Source organism: Tachypleus tridentatus, chromosome 10, assembly GCF_004210375.1.
Source record: "Tachypleus tridentatus isolate NWPU-2018 chromosome 10, ASM421037v1, whole genome shotgun sequence".
Lineage (NCBI taxonomy): Eukaryota > Metazoa > Arthropoda > Merostomata > Xiphosura > Limulidae > Tachypleus > Tachypleus tridentatus.
In genome coordinates this window covers 17,776,716-17,801,821 of record NC_134834.1, presented here as the reverse complement: position 1 = coordinate 17,801,821, position 25,106 = coordinate 17,776,716, and the positions used below count along the sequence as shown (strand labels likewise).

The following is a 25,106-nucleotide window of genomic DNA, read 5'->3' as shown; positions in this document are numbered from 1 at the left end:
ACCAGACAGTTATCTTAGATAAAAGATAGCACATGTGTACACAATACATGTAACCAGATAGTTATCTTAGAAGAAAGATAGCACATGTGTACACAATACATGTAACCAGATAGTTATCTTAGAATAAAGATAGCACATGTGTACACAATACATGTAACCAGATAGTTATCTTAGAATAAAGATAGCACATGTGTACACAATACACAATACATGTAACCAGACAGTTATCTTAGACAAAAGATAGCACATGTGTACACAATACATGTTACCAGACAGTTATCTTAGACAAAAGATAATACATGTGTACACAATACATGTAACCAGATAGTTATCTTAGAATAAAGATAGCACATGTGTACACAATACATGTAACCAGATAGTTATCTTAGAATAAAGATTGCACATGTGTACACAATACACAATACATGTAACCAGACAGTTATCTTAGACAAAAGATAGCACATGTGTACACAATACATGTAACCAGATAGTTATCTTAGAATAAAGATAGCACATGTGTACACAATACATGTAACCAGATAGTTATCTTAGAATAAAGATAGCACATGTGTACACAATACATGTAACCAGATAGTTATCTTAGAAGAAAGATTGCACATGTGTACACAATACACAATACATGTAACCAGATAGTTATCTTAGACAAAAGATAGCACATGTGTACACAATACATGTAACCAGATAGTTATCTTAGAATAAAGATAGCACATGGATACACAATACATGTAACCAGATAGTTATCTTAGAAGAAAGATAGCACATGTGTACACAATACATGTAACCAGATAGTTATCTTAGAATAAAGATAGCACATGTGTACACAATACATGTAACCAGATAGTTATCTTAGAATAAAGATAGCACATGGATACACAATACACAATACATGTAACCAGACAGTTATCTTAGACAAAAGATAGTACATGTGTACACAATACATGTAACCAGATAGTTATCTTAGAATAAAGATAGCACATGGATACACAATACATGTAACCAGATAGTTATCTTAGAATAAAGATAGCACATGGATACACAATACATGTAACCAGATAGTTATCTTAGAAGAAAGATAGCACATGTGTACACAATACACAATACATGTAACCAGACAGTTATCTTAGACAAAAGATAGTACATGTGTACACAATACATGTAACCAGATAGTTATCTTAGAATAAAGATAGCACATGGATACACAATACATGTAACCAGATAGTTATCTTAGAATAAAGATAGCACATGGATACACAATACATGTAACCAGATAGTTATCTTAGAATAAAGATAGCACATGGATACACAATACATGTAACCAGATAGTTATCTTAGAAGAAAGATAGCACATGGATACACAATACATGTAACCAGATAGTTATCTTAGAAGAAAGATAGCACATGGATACACAATACATGTAACCAGATAGTTATCTTAGAATAAAAATAGCACTTGTGTACACAATACATGTAACCAGATAGTTATCTTAGAAGAAAGATAGCACATGGTTACACAACACATGTAACCAGATAGTTATCTTAGAAGAAAGATTGCACATGTGTACACAATACACAATACATGTAACCAGATAGTTATCTTAGAATAAAGATAGCACATGTGTACACAATACATGTAACCAGATAGTTATCTTAGAATAAAGATAGCACTTGTGTACACAATACATGTAACCAGATAGTTATCTTAAAAGAAAGATAGCACATGTGTACACAATACATGTAACCAGATAGTTATCTTAGAAGAAAGATAGCACATGGTTACACAATACATGTAACCAGATAGTTATCTTAGAATAAAGATAGCACATGTGTACACAATACATGTAACCAGATAGTTATCTTAGAATAAAGATAGCACATGTGTACACAATACATGTAACCAGATAGTTATCTTAGAATAAAGATAGCACATGGATACACAATACATGTAACCAGATAGTTATCTTAGAAGAAAGATAGCACATGGTTACACAACACATGTAACCAGATAGTTATCTTAGAATAAAGATAGCACATGGATACACAATACATGTAACCAGATAGTTATCTTAGAATAAAGATAGCACATGTGTACACAATACATGTAACCAGATAGTTATCTTAGAATAAAGATAGCACATGTGTACACAATACATGTAACCAGATAGTTATCTTAGAATAAAGATAGCACATGTGTACACATACATGTAACCAGATAGTTATCTTAGAATAAAGATAGCACATGCGTACACAATACATGTAACCAGATAGTTATCTTAGAAGAAAGATAGCACATGGGTACACAATACATGTAACCAGATAGTTATCTTAGAATAAAGATAGCACATGGGTACACAATACATGTAACCAGATAGTTATCTTAGAATAAAGATAGCACATGGGTACACAATACATGTAACCAGATAGTTATCTTAGAATAAAGATAGCACATGTGTACACAATACATGTAACCAGATAGTTATCTTAGAATAAAGATAGCACATGAGTACACAATACATGTAACCAGATAGTTATCTTAGAATAAAGATAGCACATGGATACACAATACATGTAACCAGATAGTTATCTTAGAATAAAGATAGCACATGGATACACAATACATGTAACCAGATAGTTATCTTAGAATAAAGATAGCACATGGATACACAATACATGTAACCAGATAGTTATCTTAGAATAAAGATAGCACATGTGTACACAATACATGTAACCAGATAGTTATCTTAGAATAAAGATAGCACATGTGTACACAATACATGTAACCAGATAGTTATCTTAGAGAAAAGATAGCACATGTGTACACAATACATGTAACCAGATAGTTATCTTAGAATAAAGATAGCACATGTGTACACAATACATGTAACCAGATAGTTATCTTAGAATAAAGATAGCACATGGATACACAATACATGTAACCAGATAGTTATCTTAGAATAAAGATAGCACATGTGTACACAATACATGTAACCAGATAGTTATCTTAGAATAAAGATAGCACATGTGTACACAATACATGTAACCAGATAGTTATCTTAGAAAAAGATAGCACATGTGTACACAATACATGTAACCAGATAGTTATCTTAGAATAAAGATAGCACATGTGTACACAATACATGTAACCAGATAGTTATCTTAGAATAAAGATAGCACATGTGTACACAATACATGTAACCAGATAGTTATCTTAGAATAAAGATAGCACATGTGTACACAATACATGTAACCAGATAGTTATCTTAGAAGAAAGATAGCACATGTACACAATACATGTAACCAGATAGTTATCTTAGAAGAAAGATAGCACATGTGTACACAATACATGTAACCAGATAGTTATCTTAGAATAAAGATAGCACATGTGTACACAATACATGTAACCAGATAGTTATCTTAGAATAAAGATAGCACATGTGTACACAATACACAATACATGTAACCAGATAGTTATCTTAGAAAAAGATAGCACATGTGTACACAATACATGTAACCAGATAGTTATCTTAGAATAAAGATAGCACATGTGTACACAATACATGTAACCAGATAGTTATCTTAGAAGAAAGATTGCACATGTGTACACAATACACAATACATGTAACCAGACAGTTATCTTAGACAAAAGATAGCACATGTGTACACAATACATGTAACCAGATAGTTATCTTAGAATAAAGATAGCACATGTGTACACAATACATGTAACCAGATAGTTATCTTAGAATAAAGATAGCACATGTGTACACAATACATGTAACCAGATAGTTATCTTAGAAGAAAGATTGCACATGTGTACACAATACACAATACATGTAACCAGACAGTTATCTTAGACAAAAGATAGCACATGTGTACACAATACATGTAACCAGATAGTTATCTTAGAATAAAGATAACACATGGATACACAATACATGTAACCAGATAGTTATCTTAGAATAAAGATAGCACATGTGTACACAATACATGTAACCAGATAGTTATCTTAGAAGAAAGATTGCACATGTGTACACAATACACAATACATGTAACCAGACAGTTATCTTAGACAAAAGATAGCACATGTGTACACAATACATGTAACCAGATAGTTATCTTAGAAGAAAGATAGCACATGTGTACACAATACATGTAACCAGATAGTTATCTTAGAAGAAAGATAGCACATGTGTACACAATACATGTAACCAGATAGTTATCTTAGAATAAAGATAGCACATGTGTACACAATACACAATACATGTAACCAGACAGTTATCTTAGACAAAAGATAATACATGTGTACACAATACATGTAACCAGATAGTTATCTTAGAATAAAGATTGCACATGTGTACACAATACACAATACATGTAACCAGACAGTTATCTTAGACAAAAGATAGCACATGTGTACACAATACATGTAACCAGATAGTTATCTTAGAATAAAGATAGCACATGGATACACAATACATGTAACCAGATAGTTATCTTAGAAGAAAGATAGCACATGTGTACACAATACATGTAACCAGATAGTTATCTTAGAATAAAGATAGCACATGTGTACACAATACACAATACATGTAACCAGACAGTTATCTTAGACAAAAGATAGTACATGTGTACACAATACATGTAACCAGATAGTTATCTTAGAATAAAGATTGCACATGTGTACACAATACACAATACATGTAACCAGATAGTTATCTTAGAATAAAGATTGCACATGTGTACACAATACACAATACATGTAACCAGACAGTTATCTTAGACAAAAGATAGCACATGTGTACACAATACATGTAACCAGATAGTTATCTTAGAATAAAGATAGCACATGTGTACACAATACATGTAACCAGATAGTTATCTTAGAATAAAGATAGCACATGTGTACACAATACATGTAACCAGATAGTTATCTTAGAAGAAAGATTGCACATGTGTACACAATACACAATACATGTAACCAGACAGTTATCTTAGACAAAAGATAGCACATGTGTACACAATACATGTAACCAGATAGTTATCTTAGAATAAAGATAGCACATGGATACACAATACACAATACATGTAACCAGACAGTTATCTTAGACAAAAGATAGTACATGTGTACACAATACATGTAACCAGATAGTTATCTTAGAATAAAGATAGCACATGGATACACAATACATGTAACCAGATAGTTATCTTAGAATAAAGATAGCACATGGATACACAATACATGTAACCAGATAGTTATCTTAGAATAAAGATAGCACATGGATACACAATACATGTAACCAGATAGTTATCTTAGAAGAAAGATAGCACATGGATACACAATACATGTAACCAGATAGTTATCTTAGAATAAAGATAGCACATGTGTACACAATACACAATACATGTAACCAGACAGTTATCTTAGACAAAAGATAGTACATGTGTACACAATACATGTAACCAGATAGTTATCTTAGAATAAAGATAGCACATGGATACACAATACATGTAACCAGATAGTTATCTTAGAATAAAGATAGCACATGGATACACAATACATGTAACCAGATAGTTATCTTAGAATAAAGATAGCACATGGATACACAATACATGTAACCAGATAGTTATCTTAGAAGAAAGATAGCACATGGATATACAATACATGTAACCAGATAGTTATCTTAGAAGAAAGATAGCACATGGATACACAATACATGTAACCAGATAGTTATCTTAGAATAAAGATAGCACTTGTGTACACAATACATGTAACCAGATAGTTATCTTAGAAGAAAGATAGCACATGGTTACACAACACATGTAACCAGATAGTTATCTTAGAAGAAAGATTGCACATGTGTACACAATACACAATACATGTAACCAGATAGTTATCTTAGAATAAAGATAGCACATGTGTACACAATACATGTAACCAGATAGTTATCTTAGAATAAAGATAGCACATGAGTACACAATACATGTAACCAGATAGTTATCTTAGAATAAAGATAGCACATGGATACACAATACATGTAACCAGATAGTTATCTTAGAATAAAGATAGCACATGGATACACAATACATGTAACCAGATAGTTATCTTAGAAGAAAGATAGCACATGGTTACACAACACATGTAACCAGATAGTTATCTTAGAATAAAGATAGCACATGGATACACAATACATGTAACCAGATAGTTATCTTAGAATAAAGATAGCACATGTGTACACAATACATGTAACCAGATAGTTTTCTTAGAATAAAGATAGCACATGTGTACACAATACATGTAACCAGATAGTTATCTTAGAATAAAGATAGCACATGTGTACACAATACATGTAACCAGATAGTTATCTTAGAAGAAAGATAGCACATGTGTACACAATACATGTAACCAGATAGTTATCTTAGAAGAAAGATAGCACATGTGTACACAATACATGTAACCAGATAGTTATCTTAGAATAAAGATAGCACATGTGTACACAATACATGTAACCAGATAGTTATCTTAGAATAAAGATAGCACATGTGTACACAATACACAATACATGTAACCAGACAGTTATCTTAGACAAAAGATAGCACATGTGTACACAATACATGTAACCAGATAGTTATCTTAGAAGAAAGATTGCACATGTGTACACAATACACAATACATGTAACCAGACAGTTATCTTAGACAAAAGATAGCACATGTGTACACAATAATGTTTTTGATTATTAATTAATTTCTTATTAATAAATTCTTGTTTAATTAATAATTTCTATAAATATCAATAAATTCTTGTTTAATTAATAATTTCTATAAATATCAATAAATTCTTATTTAATTGATAATTTGTTTAAATATTAATAAATTCTCGGACATTTTGTTACAGTAAGTATTGGTTAAATATATTCTGTTCTTTTTACTGCCGTCATTATTTTTATAGTTAAATTAGATTCATAATTTGTAGAAATATATGTCTTTTAAGTGAAAAATTCTACTCTTTAAATAATTCTCACGAGGAAAATAAATTCCTATCTTCCTTCATTTTAAAATTTAAAAAAAAATTACCATGGGTAAAAGTGAAAATCCGCGCTGTTTTAAAAATTTAAGGAAGAATCAGCTTCCTGTAGAATGGAAAGTGAATAATAAAGTGTGGATGACAAGTGTTATATTAAAGGAATTTTTTTTAACAAATTAAACAAAAGAATGAAACAAGAAAATATGAATATTCTACTTTTCCTAGATAATACAACTTGTCACCCATGTACAACATTAGTTCTACAGCCAATAGATAATGGAATTATACAGTGTATAAAATTGAAATACAGAAAACTGATGCTTTAGCATATTATTGTAAACATGGACTTTAAGAGAACATCTGAAATGACCATGAAAATTGACGTGATAGATGTCATTACATTTTTAAGTCATTCAATCAAAGGTGTAATAAAGTGCTTTCGAAACTGTGGATTTATTCTCGATAATGGCAGAGATTGTGGAGAAGTTGTTTGTTATGACAATTGTAGTGAAATCCAAACTAATGGAGAAGATTGATTCAGATGATTCTGTGAACGTGGAAAGTTTTGTGAACGTTCACAAGAATGTTTTTAACAGAAACTAATGAAATTAATTTAAAATCTATAATAGAATCTCAAGATGTTAACAGTGTGAGAGATTCAAAAGATGAACAAAATGGAAAAGATAGTGAGGAAATAGAAATTCCTACTTCATCACAAGTGTGAAGTTATATAAACGTTATCAACTTGTATGCAAAAATGAAGGGGGGAAAATGAACTTCATGAAGAGGCCGAGAATTGGTGTTCTCTTTTAACCACATGAGAAAATCCATTGAAACAACGAAACAGTTGAAACTGGACACTTTCTTTAAATAAATTTAAGATTTTGTGTACTTGTGTATATTTTAAATGATTATTTTTGTTCTTATTCTAATAAACATAGCGGAAACAGTATAATAACTTTATTCACAAACGTCTTACAAGTCAAGGAAGTATAAGGTTCTGCTAGAACATTATATATAACTAAGGAAATGCATGTTCACTGTCTAAGCCGGAAAACCTGCTTCAGCCGGAAATTTTACTCGGTCCGGTGCGATTCTGCCTTAAGCAGGTTTTACTTTTGTTTGTTTTGGAATTTCGCACAAAGCTACTCGAGGGCTACCTGTGCTAGCCGTCCCTAATTTAGCAGTGTAAGACTAGAGGGAAGGCAGCTAGTCATCACCACCCATCGCCAACTCTTGGTCTACTCTTTTACCAACGAATAGTGGGATTGACCGCCACATTATACGCCCCCACGGCTGGGAGGGCGAGCATGTTTAGCGCGACGCGACCCTCGGATTACGAGTCGCACGCCTTACGCGCTTGGCCATGCCAGGCCACAGGTTTTACTGTATCATCATATTACTTACTTTCTAAATAATTTTTTAAAACTTGAAACATCTATAACCGAATTTCGTTCACGCAGTTCTTTTCGAATAATAAAGCCTTCAAAATCACACACAAAAAAGTACATCACATAATTTAAAGACACTTTTGATTCGATAGTTTTATTTTAAAAAAATAATGTTTGTATAAACTTTTACACCTACGAATCGATTTTAGTTGTTCGTGGCGCCATCTACAAGAAATCGACATATTTAAATACTGATAAATGTAATATTTAATTCTGCAACATCTTTTGCCGCACACAAACGAGAATTTTCACTTTCAGTATCTACCAAGAGCACCATTTATTCTAAAGAAAGAAAAGGAGTCATGTACGAAAAATGCAGTATTCATCAAAAATTAATTATATAAATTAATGCTATTTCTGATTTATTCAGCTGATTAACTTAATCTCTTAACTAACCCAAATTTAAGCTTAATGATTGTCGATACCTTTATAAGATTCGAAATGATATATCAGTTTTCGGTTTAAAGTGTCTAGATGTAAGAAACGAAGCATTATATTTATAAGATAAAAAAAAAAAAAAGCAATTAGTGTCCACCTTTCATATTTTGAACATATTTGGTCTTTAACCACAAAACTACACTACAGGGTATCCGTACTTGTTCGCCAAGGGGATAGAAACCCGAACTTTATAATGTATAGGAGTAATGGTATAGGAAGACAAATGAAGATGGATCAAACTGGAGAACAGTGAACTTCCAGAAGATCTACTGGTATAGAAAAACAAAGAAATGTGGATCAATTTGGTGTACAGTGACCTTGAAAAAAGAGACCTATAATAAGTCGTACATCGGTTGTCGGAAAAAAAAAAAAAGGTTAGTTCTCTACGTACCCAAAGCTCTCACGTCTATGCCTCAATTTCTTAAACTTTTAAATGTAATAATGAACACGTTTGGTAATGACAATATTAATGTAATTACTCACCTGTTTATCTCATAGCACGTTTAGTAAATTACTTTTGTTGCATTACTATTGGCTGTTTTCGGGAAAACAGTGACATTTTTGTTGTTCATTCATCATTATTCAACTACTTTACTGCAATTTCTTACGATTCTCTTGCTACTTGGACTTTGTCAAGGGTTTTGGAATATCCTTGTACCAACCTTGTCATGTTACATGAAACTGGGTAAACAAAAGGGTTTGGATAGCCTTGTACCAACCATGTCATGGTATAGGAAACTGGCTAAACAAATGGGTTTGGATAACCTTGTACCAACCTTGACATGTTACATGAAACTGGCTAAACAAAAGAATTTGGATAGCCTTGTACCAACCATGTCATGTTAGACAAAACTGACTAAACAAAAGGGTTTGGATAGCCTTGTACCAACCATGTCATGGTATAGGAAACTGGCTAAACAAAAGGGTTTGGATAGCCTTGTACCAACCATGTCATGGTATAGGAAACTGGCTAAACAAAAGGGTTTGGATAGCCTTGTACCAACCATGTGATGGTTTAGGAAAATGCCTAAAGAAAAGGGTTTGGATAACCTTGTACCAACCTTGACATGTTACATGAAATTGGCTAAACAAAAGGGTTTGGATAGCCTTGTACCAACCTTGACATGGTATAGGAAATTAAATTCACAAACAAGCAACAGGAGCTGTTTGATTCTGGGATTCATTTCAGCAAAGCTAAACAACTGACTGTCTGCACATAGCTGTCTCTAGTTAGACAGCTAATAAACATTATCCCTAACCCTTTGTTGTTGTTGTTGAATAAATAGGAGATCTAACCGTCACTTTATAGCTAAAAGTGCTTGCATCTTCGAGACGCGACCAGTAGTGTGTACTTGACTATAGTGTGTTTGTGTTTTGGAATTTCACACAAAGCTACTTGAGAGCTGTCTGCACTATCCGTCTCTAATTTAGTGTAAGACTAGAGGGAAGGCAGCTAGTCATCACCACCCACCGCCAACTCTTGGGCTACTCTTTTACCAACGAATAGTGGGATTGATCATCACATTATAACACCCCCATGGCTGAAAGGGCGAGCATGTTTGGTGTGGCCCGAGATTTGAACCTGCTACTCTGAGATTGCAAATCGAGTGTCCTAACCACCTGGCCAGGCTGGGGCCTTGTCTGTAGAAAGATAATACACGTGTACTCATATTTTCACACCAGTGTAAAAATGTTGATAACAGTTATAATTGTTCTGTATTGTATAACAGTAACTGTTTTAATATGGTGGCTCAGAATTTCTCATCTGTTCATAGTGATCTGTTCATAACACTGTCATACAGCTAAGCCAGAAAAACATACATACACTCTTATTTGCTAGTACACAAGGTAACCATGTTTGTTTGTTTTTTTCAAATTAAATTCATTTCTTTGAGGTTTGATGTAAAGGACTACCTCTATTGGCAAGTAAGTTTAGAATATTATTTCTGTAAAGAAATTCTTAGAAGTTATTTTTATACTGTGCTAATATGCCCTCTGGGATTAATCAACACAACCATACATGTGTTTTTTATGCTCTACAAACAATAAAAGACAGCTCAATACAGCATAACTTTGGTTGCAAATACGTAATAAATAATATTACAAAATTTTCGTAACAGTTCAAGTTCTTTTCTATAACAAAAACAATAATAAACCTTAAGATATAGTGATCTACTATAAAAAATGATTACAAAATCAGTGTACATTACAGAAATGTAATATTCAACATATTTCAAATTAAAAAAAATGTCTTAATTAACTGCAGCTAGCATGTTAGACAAAACTTGTTATGAAGAATCAAAAAATAACATTTTTATTGTAACACACTAGGTGGCGTCAGATCTACAACGATAAAAAAAAAAGATTGATTTGTTTTGTTTGGTTTGAATTTCGCACAAAGCTACACGAGGGCCATCTGCACTAGGTAACCCTAATTCAGCAGTGTAGGGCTAGAGGGAAGGCAGCTAACTAGTCACCACCATCTACCACCAACTAGAACCCACGACTCTCATATTATGAGTCGAGTGCCTTAACCACCTGGCCATGCTGGGTCAAAAAAATAGTTACAGTTTTGGTTAAGTTATTAACTGTATTAACTATTAACTGTAAAATTCCTACTGGAACTCACCTTTGAACCTGTGTATACACAACAATAGGTAAATCACACACTGTTTTGAGTGTAAAAAGTATTGTCTTATATTGTGAAACACTGTAAAAATAAAATAACCCAAACTGACAATGATACGCACGGCCATAAAGTAAGACTTTTATTAGAATCAAGCAATGACACATTTGTTTTGTACATGAGGTTACACATACACGATTGGTTGCTTGAAGATTTTCTTTGCTAGTTAATTAGCTTCAAATATTGACAGACTGAGTTTCCGTGAAAAAAAAAAAGGACGCAATCAAACTACATTTAAACACACACGTAAGAAAGTTAACATGCAAAAACAAATGTCACTGGATGTAAAGTTGAGATATCCATTAGAAAGCCATGGTCAACTTCAGTCGTAAACAGTTTTATGATGCACCAGATATACCTGCTATAATTTCATTAATTTGACAGAAAAACTAACAACTGAGGTGTATTTCTGGTTGATAAAACTTAGGGCACCTAAAATAAATCAAATGTATTTTAACATGTGATATACAGGGTTATTATATCTTCAGGTCTAGAACATTAAGAATATAACAGAACAAAATTACATGAATGTAAGAAAATAAGAATTTTAAAAACTTGAACTCTGTTAACTTATGTAATACTGTACATAAATGCCAAATCACAAGCTACATTTTTTAAAATCAGATTACGTCTCTTGTTTTCCTTTAAAAATATTGACATCATTAGGAAAATTATGAAATATATTTGTAATTGTGGCGTTTTTCCTCTGCAGTTCGTTAGTTTACGACATTCATTGCAAGCTAATATTAAACTCATACGATATAAACAGAGCTTGGATATAGCTTTATACAAGTTTTTAGTAACACTACTTAATACAACCAAACATTAAATAAATGAAAAAATAAATACTGATTATAATGGTTGACACCTGTATAATGAAGACGAATGACAATACAGTTCATTAGCTGTAAGAAACAATTAAAATCTGTCGATTGGCCTCTCTTCACTATATTAGAACGGTGAGGCTCAGTTGGCAATTGTTTCTTAGAAAAATGCTATGCCATTGGAAATTTAATGTCGTTTATTTTGTTTTATAAATTAATGACTAAATCTTTGAAAACTGATTAAAATGAGATGAAAAACTCAAACTAAATATTTTTTTTTAAACCAGAACATATACAAGCCACTGTAACTGTGTCCAACCTTCTGCTCTCCGTACTTCTCCAGCTATAAGCTAAAGTGTTGAGTATAAGAAAACCTATTGACACAACACCGAATTATGACACAGTAAACCCTTCAGTATTTTCTAGTGCAGTCTCTTCAAAGTTGGTTAAAAACATTTTAACATACAATGTCAGAAGATTTAGTTCACAGAATACATGAAGATATTAGAACCAGAAAATATTACATAAATGAAATGATAGAGAAAAAACATAAGACAGAGTTAGACTTACTTTCCCAGGTGACTTCTATTTTTCTCTGTGAACATACACGTACTCTGCAAGATTCATGTATTATTTTTTACAGTCTGCAAGTTTACTGAGGTCAAACCAATTTCTCTGTTGCTTTAATCAACTTTTTCAGATAGCTGGATTTATGTTTTAAGTCTTTTTAACCATGGTTAATCAATAACTGTATTGTGTAACTTCTTGATGTATGTAATGTCTGTTTTTGTGGTGAATTAGGTAAGACCATTAAAACATTATTACATACTTGATTTATCAATAAGTTACACAATACACACAAATTAACCATGGTTAAAAAACAGCTGTATAGCTATTCTACTAAGTGGTTCAGCATGTAGAAGTTACTTAATACACACTTACAAATTAACCATGGTTAAAAACCAGCTGTATAGCTATTCTAGGTGTGTCAACACGAAGTTACACAATACACACAAATTAACCATGGTTAAAAAACAGCTGTATAGCTATTCTACTAAGTGGTTCAGCATGTAGAAGTTAATTAATACACACTTACAAATTAACCATGGTTAAAAAGTAACCGTACAGCTATTTTAGGTGTGTCAACACGAAGTTACACAATACACACAAATTAACCATGGTTAAAAAACAGCTGTATAGCTATTCTACTAAGTGGTTCAGCATGTAGAAGTTAATTAATACACACTTACAAATTAACCATGGTTAAAAAGTAACCGTACAGCTATTCTAGGTGTGTCAACACGGTTACACAATACACACAAATTAACCATGGTTAAAAAACAGCTGTATAGCTATTCTACTAAGTGGTTCAGCATGTAGAAGTTAATTAATACACACTTACAAATTAACCATGGTTAAAAAGTAACCGTACAGCTATTCTAGGTGTGTCAACACGAAGTTACACAATACACACAAATTAACCATGGTTAAAAAACAGCTGTATAGCTATTCTACTAAGTGGTTCAGCATGTAGAAGTTAAATAATGCACACTTACAACTTACTCAAGGTTAAAAACTATATAGCTATTGTATCAGCAAAACTAGCAAACAAACCTTCTAACACACTAACACCCACAAAATATTCACTTCCAGTAGAGAGAGAACAATCTAGACACTGTAAGGTATTGCTAGTATCATACACTGAAAAATGTGGTACTTACATAATGATTCTTTCTTGTTAAAATGTGGTACCGAACATATTTAACCTTAATTTCAGTAACGTTCCACATAGAACCACCCATTTAGGAGACAGAATATTTCCAATTAAGCAGACAATGAGCTTTATATACAAGTGGGAGTTATTTTATGTATATTATTTCACCTCCTCTTGAAAGAAGAATTTCTGTGCGAAGTTGACCTTGTGTAAGGCTTACGTTGTTTATCTGGAACACTATTTTCTCGAAGAGTTCTAGTTGAAGAACCAATAACCGAGTTTCGGATTAAACAGCTCTCCAACTCCAGTTCTTTCTCCTTCTCCATGGATTTTAATTTGGCTTCTATGGCACTGATTTGATTTTTAATGCTGAAAGATCAAAGCATGTATTAAAAATCCATATGCTGATGTAGTGGAAGTTATGTTTCCACAGCTAAAATAATTTACTTCGGTCTTAAGTGATAAAAATTATTTATACACATAAAATAACGACTGCATTTTACAAGTTAACTCTTTCACCCCTAGGTTTACGGATAAACAATTCGCTCAAAGTTAGATTAATGTTTACTTTTCAGTTGGTTGTAATGTTCCCCCCAATTACAACCATGGTTCTGCATTCTATACTGTCTACACTAAACTAACTTTCATAATTCAAGGTTCTCATCTACAGTCCGTTCTCCAATATTGAGCCAATATCCTCAGATGTAATCACATGCCCAAAGTAGTGCATTTTCTGTTGCCTGTGTGTGTGTGTGTGTGTACATACACATGCATATTTCAAGACCTCAATAATTTTCTTTCTATGTAGCTGATACTTCACCGTTCATTCTATGTCACCACATTTAAATTCTTCCAACTTTCATTTTATTTCTGCAGATGGCACCACTTTCCAATCCCAGAAAGTAGTAATGACCAAATGTAACATTTCAGTAGCTTTTTATTTAGTTCTGGTTAAAAAAATCCTTACCGAGTTATTCTTGATATAAAAACAAAACTATCTATCATTTAGTCATTTCTTACACACTTGCCATCACCTTTATCCTGAAGTAAGCTCTTCTACTGTTTACCTTCCAACTTTGATGAATATTCTAGGAGATTCCTCAGATCATAAACTCACCACTATATTGGTAATGTTGACATTTATTGTTATTCCTCAATTTATCAACAAAGCTTCTGAAGTAACTAATTTTTTTTATGTTACATGTACTGTTGACCATAACCTAGATCCAAGAAACTGATTACCGATTACCTTTTCCATTACAAACTCTGCAAACAAATGACATAATATTGAGACAATAGAAATCCATGTCATACACCTCTCTTACCTAAAACCAACTACTCAGTTCATCAGTTTCAGCTGTTACTTCCTGACTTCAGATTTTAAATATCTGATTGATCTACCTCAGTCTACTGCAAGATCTGTGTTAACTTTTCGTGGTCAATACTGTCGACAGCTTGTATCAACGCCCATGAAACATTCGTAAACACTGTTTGGTTCTTCAGTTTAACAAATATACATCCTTGTGTAGCCTAACTTCCTCTGGAATAACTTTTGTCTTCTGGTAAAGTTTTTATTTATTTTTATATACACACAATAAAAAACACAGTAAAACATTTGAATATTACTGAAACTGGTGGACTTTAGGAAATATAAACGTAAACACACTTTTCGTAGCAATACAAAGTTCTAAACTACCACAGCAGTGCTCTAGAAGAGAACACACACACAGCCGTGGCAGTGTAAGACCTTATACTACAAAACAACTATTTGAATCTTACAGTATTAATACGTACAATAAACTTATTTCTCATTTAAAAGACAAAACTTTAGAAATACAACGGTAAGAATATTCAAAAGTTTAAGAAAAACTCTTCACAAGCTCATGAAAAACCAAGTATGTTTCTGATTACAAAATTATATGTTACATACCAAGATAATCCTAATATTTTATGTGAATGAAGATCTTTGACTTCATACATAACATAGAACATACATTCCTTAAACAGATACACCTAAGCAGGAAATAAGAAAATTAAAAGGTCTATTTAAGAAATCCTACTGTGTCTAGCATTTTCTTAAAGAAAAGCAAGAAACTTCAACAAATATAATTGTTTTCCAATTCCTAAATTAGATATCTTATTCATTAGTCATATTTTTAACTGATGTTGGGTCTAATGAGAGAAATATATAACCAAAGATTTTTAAAAAAAATTTAATCTTTTAAGTAAAAAAAAATATTTACAAATATAGAATCATCTTTAATAAATTATTAACCAGTAGTTTTATTTTAAGTTTCTTCTCTTACTCTAACAATAGAAATTTCCTTCTAAATTAAAGTCACTCTGTTTCTTAGAAGTTAAACTTCTCATTCTAAAATGTTGATGAAAAACCACCGACAACATGCTACAAACAATGGTTTCTACTGATTATGAATTTTTGCAAAATTCACCTTTTAGTTTTTTTCACCTCTTCTTTCAAAGTACCAGGAAGGTGGACAGGTGGTTTTGGATGAGTAGAAACTTCATAGTGCTGTAAAGAAAGGTTAAACATGGTTATGTTACATACAGACGTTATGCTTCTTCAGGTAATTATTGCTAAGCTGATGAAAATAACAAAAAATATAATACCATTACACATCTACAAGACAGAATATTTTGGTTTATTTTACGTAAGCTATCAAAAATACTGACATTTTATTTAGGTTTTGGATTTTGTGTCAAATTCCCAGGTGCTTAAGAAATTATGACTTACATTTCACATTCACTAGTACTTGCATTCCTAAAAGTTTTTCAGTGTAAGTAACTGACCGGTTACATTCCGATACTCAGTTACACAACCCCACCCAAACGTGTGGTCAGCTTCCGGTCAGTTACCTCTTTCTTTCTTTGTGAACCTGACGATGACCGTAGAAGGTCGAAACGTTGTTCGCTCCTCTACATAAAATATTTTCTCAACCCAAACGAGCCGTTTTTACATAAATATTTTTCTCTACAAGTGGGTTTTCTCAACATCACTGACATTTCCATTTTATTTGTTTTAATGACCATTTTATTAAAAATTTGGATCAATTTCAGCTTTGTGATGTTTTTTACAGAGTAGTGCACTAATCTTCACATAAGACAGTTTTCTGTTGTGTTTTTTTAACAAGGTAGATGTCCTTTGGAATGGATTGCCTTCAGATGCAGTGGAAATAGTAAGTTTAAGAGAAAGCTGAATAATAAGGGCTTGTTTTGTTCATTTCTTAATATTTTAATTTCACGGTTGATACTGGTTAGATGATCAGAAAGTAGCTTGACCCTGTATGTAGTGCGACATTCACTAAAAATAAATACCTATACAATATGAAAACAACCAACTAATGTTATATCACAAACTTCTCACACAAGACTTAAGTATAAGCCATTAATGTCTTAAATATACAAGACAACTAGGTATTTGTTTTGGCTACCCTTTCACATTAAAAATTAACTTCACAAGTGTTTACAAAAATATTACATGAAACTTTTACAAGGTTATAATAGATAGAAATTGCTTACATTTGGAGCATTGTGAGCCCATTTCACGCTGAGTTTTTGGGACAAGGCAATTTTCCCATCCAGGGCCTGTAAAGCACATTCAGCTTGTTGTTTTCTTTCATATGTAACAAAGCAATAACCTCGTGGCATTCCTTTTTGAGGCCCAGATTTATGAAAAAGGAAATCAAACTTTTTTACTTTTCCATATTTCTGAAGAGTTTTAATCATGTGATATCTATAAAACAAGAGAGTAGGAAAGAGTAAATAATATTTATTATATGCAATAATATAACATCACAGCTAACCAGAACAAAAAAGAAAACATTTTATATATCATAACCATAAATATTTAAGCCATAAACAAAACACATTAAAATTAAACAAAATACAGTGCATATTTTTTTTGAAAAAAAGATCCCTAGAATAAGCTACAATGTGGGACTATAAAATGTATCCTAGGTTTTGGAGGCGACTGAAGAAATAGGACCCACATTGCAGTGGGGATACACTGTCTATCAGTCTCAACCTCCAGTTTGCTAGTCTCACATAAGAAATTCAGAAATTAGAAGAGCGAGATGTGGGTTCTCAAGCCCACAGCATTCCACATCTATATATATATACATTTACAACAAAATCAAACTGGCCAAATACTTTTCTAACCATTCATTCTTTCACAACAATAATAAAAAATTTAAATTATCACAACACAAATCAAGTATACTTCACACTAATCAAATAACTTGTGCTTTATTTTCGAATAAGTGAAATACTGTCAGAATTACAAAACTTAACATTTTAAATGTTATTAACCCAACATTGTATTAGATTTTAACACCAGATTTCATTAACATTTTCTCTTTTGTAATAAAAAGAATTATAATTACAATTCTGACCCTGTATTCTTATATTACAGATGAGTATTTTAAAATGAAAGATAATTTTTATTTGTTATTGACACATTTAGAAGTAAACCAATTTTTTTCTTATACTTGTTTGAACTGAGGCTTACCAAAACCAAGTTAACTTTTCATTCTACTCTTCTGTGTATTTGAAGAAAACGTGTACATGTATATTCACATAATTGAGAAAACGATTTTGAAACATGGGTGCTAAATATCATAAAAGGTGAAAGTTCCATAGAGTATCCATATTGTATCTTCTACAAGGAATCTGGGAGTACATTTGGCACAGAACCACTCATTGAACGAGATTAAGTTATTTCAACACATAAAATCATTGATTGAGGGTTTGATACTCATCTCGGCAGTGCATCCGCACACTATCCCATTCCCGTGTCCAAATGTGTAGGTGTATTTATATATACAATTTTGTATTTGAAACACCAAAATTAAAGTTTGCATCTACTGTTCTGAGAAGTACCATTAAAAATTTAACAACAGAACTATATTAGTCACAGTTAAGTGTTTTACTGAAATTAAACTGAATTAAGACACATTGTTTCAAAACATACTCAATATTTCATGAAACATCTGAAACATTTCTATAAATAAACAGTAAATAATCAGTTGCATTCCTAATAAGAAAACCTTTCAAATTTCTAAGCCTCATGAATAACATTTTAATTAAAAGCTTACTCAGAAATTCTGCTGTCTAGATTTCCAACCCACAGCCTACTTGTATTGTCATCGGCAGTAGAAGGAGAAGGTTCCAGAGGCAAGGGTAGACTTCCCTCCTTACATTATAACAAAATTTGTTTTTTTACTCAAATCCACTGTATGCAAACGTATCATGTGTTTTGAAGATTACACAATATATGCTTTAAAAATGTTTATCCTGATTGAAACATGTAAACATTTACATGTCTGGAAAGTAAAATGTGCTGCTAACTACTCATGACAACAGATGTGCATCTTGGATTAAAATAAAAAAATACCAAATAAGAACAAAACTTAAATATCTCTCTGCATCTTAAACAAAACTTAGCACTCATGTTTCAGGTACAAAGAAATTAATTTTTTAATGGTATATTAAAAAGAAATAGAAAACAATAAGTTACTACATTAACACTATTTACTGAAGGCATTTAAGCCTACACTGAAAACTTTATACATTTGTTTTCATAAATTCACTCTTATCTGATGGCATAAAAACACATCTCTAAACCTTTTTAACACAAATTTCTATTAAAGCCCTCTGGAAACAGCTTAAGAAATACATAGTATGTTAAAATGTGGCATGTTTTGGAATATTTCTGCAACTCTGAAATTACAGAAAACAAGAAAAAGAACGCTAGATTTAAAAATTAATCACAAAAATATGTTTGATAATACAACACTACCAGACTCTCTGAATTATAGCTCAAACACTTCTGATGGAGTTTCCAGTAGGAATGAAATTCTCCTGGTACTTACCAATACCAAGTACCAGAACTTAAGGTATTAAAGTGATACTACTTGAGGTATTTTTATAGATACACATGCATTACACAGTTCTGTCAGAAAACATTACACATTTATTAACCAACACTCAAGATGTTTTTTTTTTGTGCTCATATGTAGATTTTTTATTTCTTTTTCAAGAACAGGTCCACTTCACTCAGCTACTCACCTATATATTTGAGAATTTCACCCCTAGTTTCAAGCATATTGTATGTAGCTAGGATATGCACTAGCATTTATGTACAATCAAACTGAAGAGAAAGTTTACCTATGCAACAAGTTTTTTGTTTTGTTTTTGAATTTCACACAAAGCTACTCGAGGGTTATCTGCTCTAGCCGTCCCTAATTTAGCAGTGTAAGACTAGAGGGAAGGCAGCTAGTCATCACCACCCACCGCCAACTCTTGGGCTACTCTTTTACCAACAAATAGTGGGATTGACCATCACATCATAATTCCCCCATGGCTGAAAAGGTGAGCATGTTTGTTGTGATGGGATTTGAACCTGCAACCCACAGGTTACGAGTCAAGTGCCTTATCTACCTAGCCATACCAGGCCCATGTATACAACAACAAAGAAAGAGGTAATCCAGTCTGAACATAACAATAATTAACAAAAAACAAAGGAATACCATCTTCTTACTTCTAAACAACTTTTACTAGAACTCAAAGTACAATACATTTTGCATGTTTTACAAACTTACTGGAGATTTTTGATATGGCTGAGTACAATGACAAATATTAGGCCTATTAGATCCTTTGATTTACTAACTTTTGTGTTTTAAATCTGAAATGCCATTTTCTTTACTAGCCTTGTATCTCAAATATACTTGCATGTACATATTTTTACATGTACTTAGGCATACTGTATATATATATATATATATTAGTTATAACAAGATACCAAAGGTCTATTCTGACCCATCAGAAGTATCTTCAACACTAAACTATCTCATGAAATAGACATCTGATCAGTCATCAACTCCTGATAGTCCAAATGTTCATCAGTAGTTTCTTTAAACAGATTTATCAGCTTTATGCAGAAACAAAACTGAAACCTGTTCCAGGAAAATAAATTACCAACATACATTCACACGCTGTGAATGGTTATCAACCAACCAATCAATGTGGACAACCAGAATGCCAATAAAAATACAGTGAACAGAGCTGGGTAATTAACACAGTTACCAATCAACATCAATTAGAAAAATTAAAGTCAAATAAAGTAACAGATTAATAAACATACTGTTCTGTTATTACCATTAAACTACGCTTTTAATACCTTCTAACAACTCTAAGTCCTTTTTTAAAGATACAGAACCCATGACTGAACACAGTATTCTAAATGAGGCCTAACCAGAGACCTGTATACAGGTATCATAATCTTTTTAACTAAAATTCAATATTCCTGTATGTACAGCCCCTGTTTGCTTCACATTGGCAGTAACCCACTAGACAGGCTGATAGACCAGAACATTAGAATCCTCTTCTTTCTTGAAAAGACCAAATTAACTTCCATCAGAGTGATAATCATAGTTTAACTTAACACATATGCATTACCTTGAAGTTAACGAAGATAAAACCTCATTCATCTGGCCAACTTCCCAAATTATCCAAATCCCTTATAAAACATCACTATTTCCTTACAACTGACTACACCCAAAACTTTAAAGGGGACAACCATTAAGTGGAGAAAAATGTTTCATTTGAGGCATAACAATAAATGCCATGAAGTTATATCTCGTAATTTGTGTTCTTTTAATAGGGTGGTTATTATCGTGCACATAGGCTTTAGGTGACAGAGGACATGATGCAATGAAACGTCTCTTAACTGTCCAAATATCCTTCTGTGGGCTTGTACCCTAATATCATTAGAAAACGTGAGGATTTCTTATCATTATCATTAATGTGTGCCCCATAAATAATGACGTCCCAGCACAGAACCCTGAGGTAATCTACTTACAACTCCAGTCTAATCTGATGAAAATTATTTAAGACACTTTTCTTCTCGCTTATTAATCCACTGAGCTGAGTTCCCCCCACCCCACCCACACAGGACGTTTTATTTTATGGTCTTCATTGTAGCACCTTGTAAAAAGCTTTCCAAAAATCCACGTTTAACAAACCCATACCTTTACCCTCATCAGCAAAATCAATAACATATTTGAAGGTCAAAAGATTTATGAGGCACGATTCTTTTGCCACTTGTTACCATGTTGACTGTTCAACAACAAGGCATCTGGAAAGTTAAGTTTTAATAAATTATGTGTTTCATAAATGGAGTAAATATGCTGAAACTTTTTCATAGAAATTAACACAGTCTAGCACGATTTTTATTCACAAATATTAGGCCGTAACATTAAATATTTTGTACTGCCTGTAAACAGCATATTAAATAGATATAATTTGTCTTCTGTCATTGTCAAGCACAGCTTAAGAGTTCTGGTATTAAACATAATGGTTCTTTAACAAATCCTTGTGGTAGATGAAATATATTAAAATAAAATATTATTTTTGTATACTTCTTATCTGAAATTCATGATGGACTAATCAACAGGATAGAATAACTAACACTAATATTAGTCTAAGTATTACTTATATTATGAGTAAATATTAAACATTACACTTAAGGCAAAGGTGTAAAAGCAAAAACTTACATTTCTGCTCTGTAATTATAAGTAATTATAAAACCCTCTTGTAGTGAAGTTTTAGGATTTGTACTTATAGAAAATTAATAATGCATAACAACTTAGTATTACTTATTATTCTATTACTTTATTAACAGTACCAGTAGTTGTATTATAACTACCAGCGTATATTGTTTAACTGTTTAGAGTTGTTAGCTATTAAGTGTTAGAACAAAATTAATATAAATTAAAAATAAGACAGTTCTCAACAAATTCAGATTTAAAGTTTTCACATACCATAACCAAAATGCTCATCTCATACGTCTCAAAGAGAGAATTTAATTTTCTACTATTTAAACTCAATGGTATTTTTTTTTTTCAGAAAAAAACGTCTATATATAATATCGATAGGAACGACCAAACTAAACCAGCAGCAATAATATTAAATAAAACCCGTAGTTTTCTTAGCCGGTAATGACGTTCGATCATAATGACGACATTGTGACGGTTATCCGTTAGATAAATTAGTCAAATATAGCTAATTTTAAAATTTTATATATTTCACTTCATATAATATGTAATTAAGTAACAATATTTAATTAAGTAAGAAAATAATAAAGATTACAGCGTTTTATCATTGTATCAGGTAAAGAAAACGCGTAATATTTTTTGGTGAAAATCAAGTTTTGTGACGTCAATTCGTTCAATGATAAATTTTTCTGTGCAAGACATACACAATTATTATTGTTTAATTGTTTGTTGTGTTTCGTACAAATTTATACAATGAATTATCTGCATTGCTTATCATTTTAAGCCCGTAAATTAACCCTTATTAATTTGCAATTTATTTTAACACATACACATGTCACAGGCCACAGGAACGTATATTTGGAGGTGAAAACAAAAACTACCTCATGATAGCATTTGTTGTATTGGTCAAAAAAGGATGCGTTGGCCAACTATATAGACCAGTGACAGTTTGTTTGTTTGTTTTGGAATTTTGCACTAGAGGGCTATCTGTGCTAGCCGTCCCTAATTTAGCAGTGTAAGATTAGAGGGAAGGCAGCTAGTCATCACCACCCACCGCCAACTCTTGGGCTACTCTTTTACCAACGAATAGTGCGATTGACCGTCACATTATAACGCCCCCACGGCTGGGAGGGCGAGCATGTTTGGCGCGACGCGGGCGCGAACCCGCGACCCTCGGATTACGAGTCGCACGACTTGCGCGCTAGGCCATAAATCTTTTGTTCCCAATGATGTTGATGAAGTCCAGGATGATCCTAATGTAAGTGCTGCTCATGTTTCTTGGAAATAACATAAAAGACGTAGACAGAGATCTCCAATCGAAGTCATTGGTGCTACTTGCACTAAACTTTGCTTTAGATGCCAGCTCAATTAATAGCCTATCTGGTACAGAGTGGTGATAGGTTGGACCTCCTATCGAAGACTTAAAAATTTCAATGCATCACTGTCTTAGTCGCCAGTGTAAGAAGCATGGGTCCATTTAGACTATTCACTTGGTAAACATGATTCCTGAATCAGACTTCACAATTACATTAACGACAACTTTAGCAAAATTAAACATCATTCACATGAGCAACAAAGAAATTCCACTTATCCAACTGATGCTAAGGTTAAGTCGTTTGTCTTAAGCATTAAAAAATCAAAACAATAGTTTAGAGAATCGATCAAGATTAAACTGTTGGTTAAACCTCTTATTTGTCTTTACTTCTAGATTTTGTACTATTCTGGTAGTGCATTCAATCACTTGCAGTTTCGTCATTTGTTTATGAAACTCATAAAGAAATACTAATGTTGATTTCTCTTAGTAAGTTAAAAGCTAAATCCGTCTCCATGGACATTCCTGCACTGACACTTTCCAAGCTGTCCCAAGCTTGACAGTTAAGAACATTATCTTGTATAATGAAGAATGTGCTTTACAGTGGTGTAAATTATTTATTTGTGTAATAATGACAATAATTACCGTAAATAACCATCTGTAACGTAAAGAAATTATAATGAAACAGAAGCGAACTATATAGAACAGAATTACAATAAATAAAAAGTCTGTTTGTTTGTTTAGAATTTCGCGCAAAGGTACTCGAGGGCTATCTGCGCTAGCCGTCCATAATTTAGTAGTGTAAGACCAAGTGGTTAAGATGCTCGATTCGTAATCTGAGAGTCGCGAGTTCGAATCCTCGTCACACCAAACATGCTGGCCCTTTCAGGCGTAAGGCGTTGTAATGATACAGTTCATCCCATTATTTTTTGGTGAAAGAGTAGCCCAAGAGTTGGCGGTGATGACAAATGACTGGCTGTTTTTTTTCTTATATTTCACTGTTAAATTAGGGATGGCTAGCAAAGTATACGTTAGCGCAAAATTTAAACCAAACCAAGTCTTCAGGGATAA

General features: G+C 32.4%; 1 protein-coding gene across 3 annotated transcripts; it reads right to left on the bottom strand.

Moving 5' to 3' along the window:
* Positions 1-11,674: 11,674 nt before the first annotated feature.
* On the bottom strand, positions 11,675-23,163 carry LOC143228816 (putative RNA-binding protein 18). 3 transcript variants are annotated; one of them, XR_013015463.1, is made up of 6 exons: positions 22,991-23,159; positions 19,265-19,362; positions 17,691-17,904; positions 16,604-16,683; positions 14,161-14,522; positions 11,675-13,053 (listed from the first exon to the last, which is right to left on the bottom strand). XR_013015463.1 is itself a non-coding variant. In XM_076460184.1 (6 exons), exons 1-6 carry the CDS (start codon positions 23,006-23,008, stop codon positions 12,960-12,962), a joined length of 705 nt encoding a protein of 234 aa, XP_076316299.1. In that variant the 5' UTR covers positions 23,009-23,163; the 3' UTR covers positions 11,675-12,959. The 3 variants fall into 3 exon arrangements, 2 of the variants coding, with proteins under 2 accessions (XP_076316299.1, XP_076316300.1); XM_076460184.1 differs by having other exon boundaries at positions 14,322-14,522; positions 22,991-23,163; XM_076460185.1 differs by lacking the exon at positions 19,265-19,362 and having other exon boundaries at positions 14,322-14,522; positions 22,991-23,142.
* Between the last annotated feature and the right edge of the window lie 1,943 nt (positions 23,164-25,106).

Coding starts and splice junctions, on each gene's coding strand:
- LOC143228816 (XM_076460184.1), bottom strand. Junction 17,905..19,264: donor CTAGACAGCAGAATTTCTGA/GTAAGCTTTTAA, acceptor CTTGTTTTATAG/ATATCACATGATTAAAACTC. Junction 16,684..17,690: donor GGGCTCACAATGCTCCAAAT/GTAAGCAATTTC, acceptor CTTTCTTTACAG/CACTATGAAGTTTCTACTCA.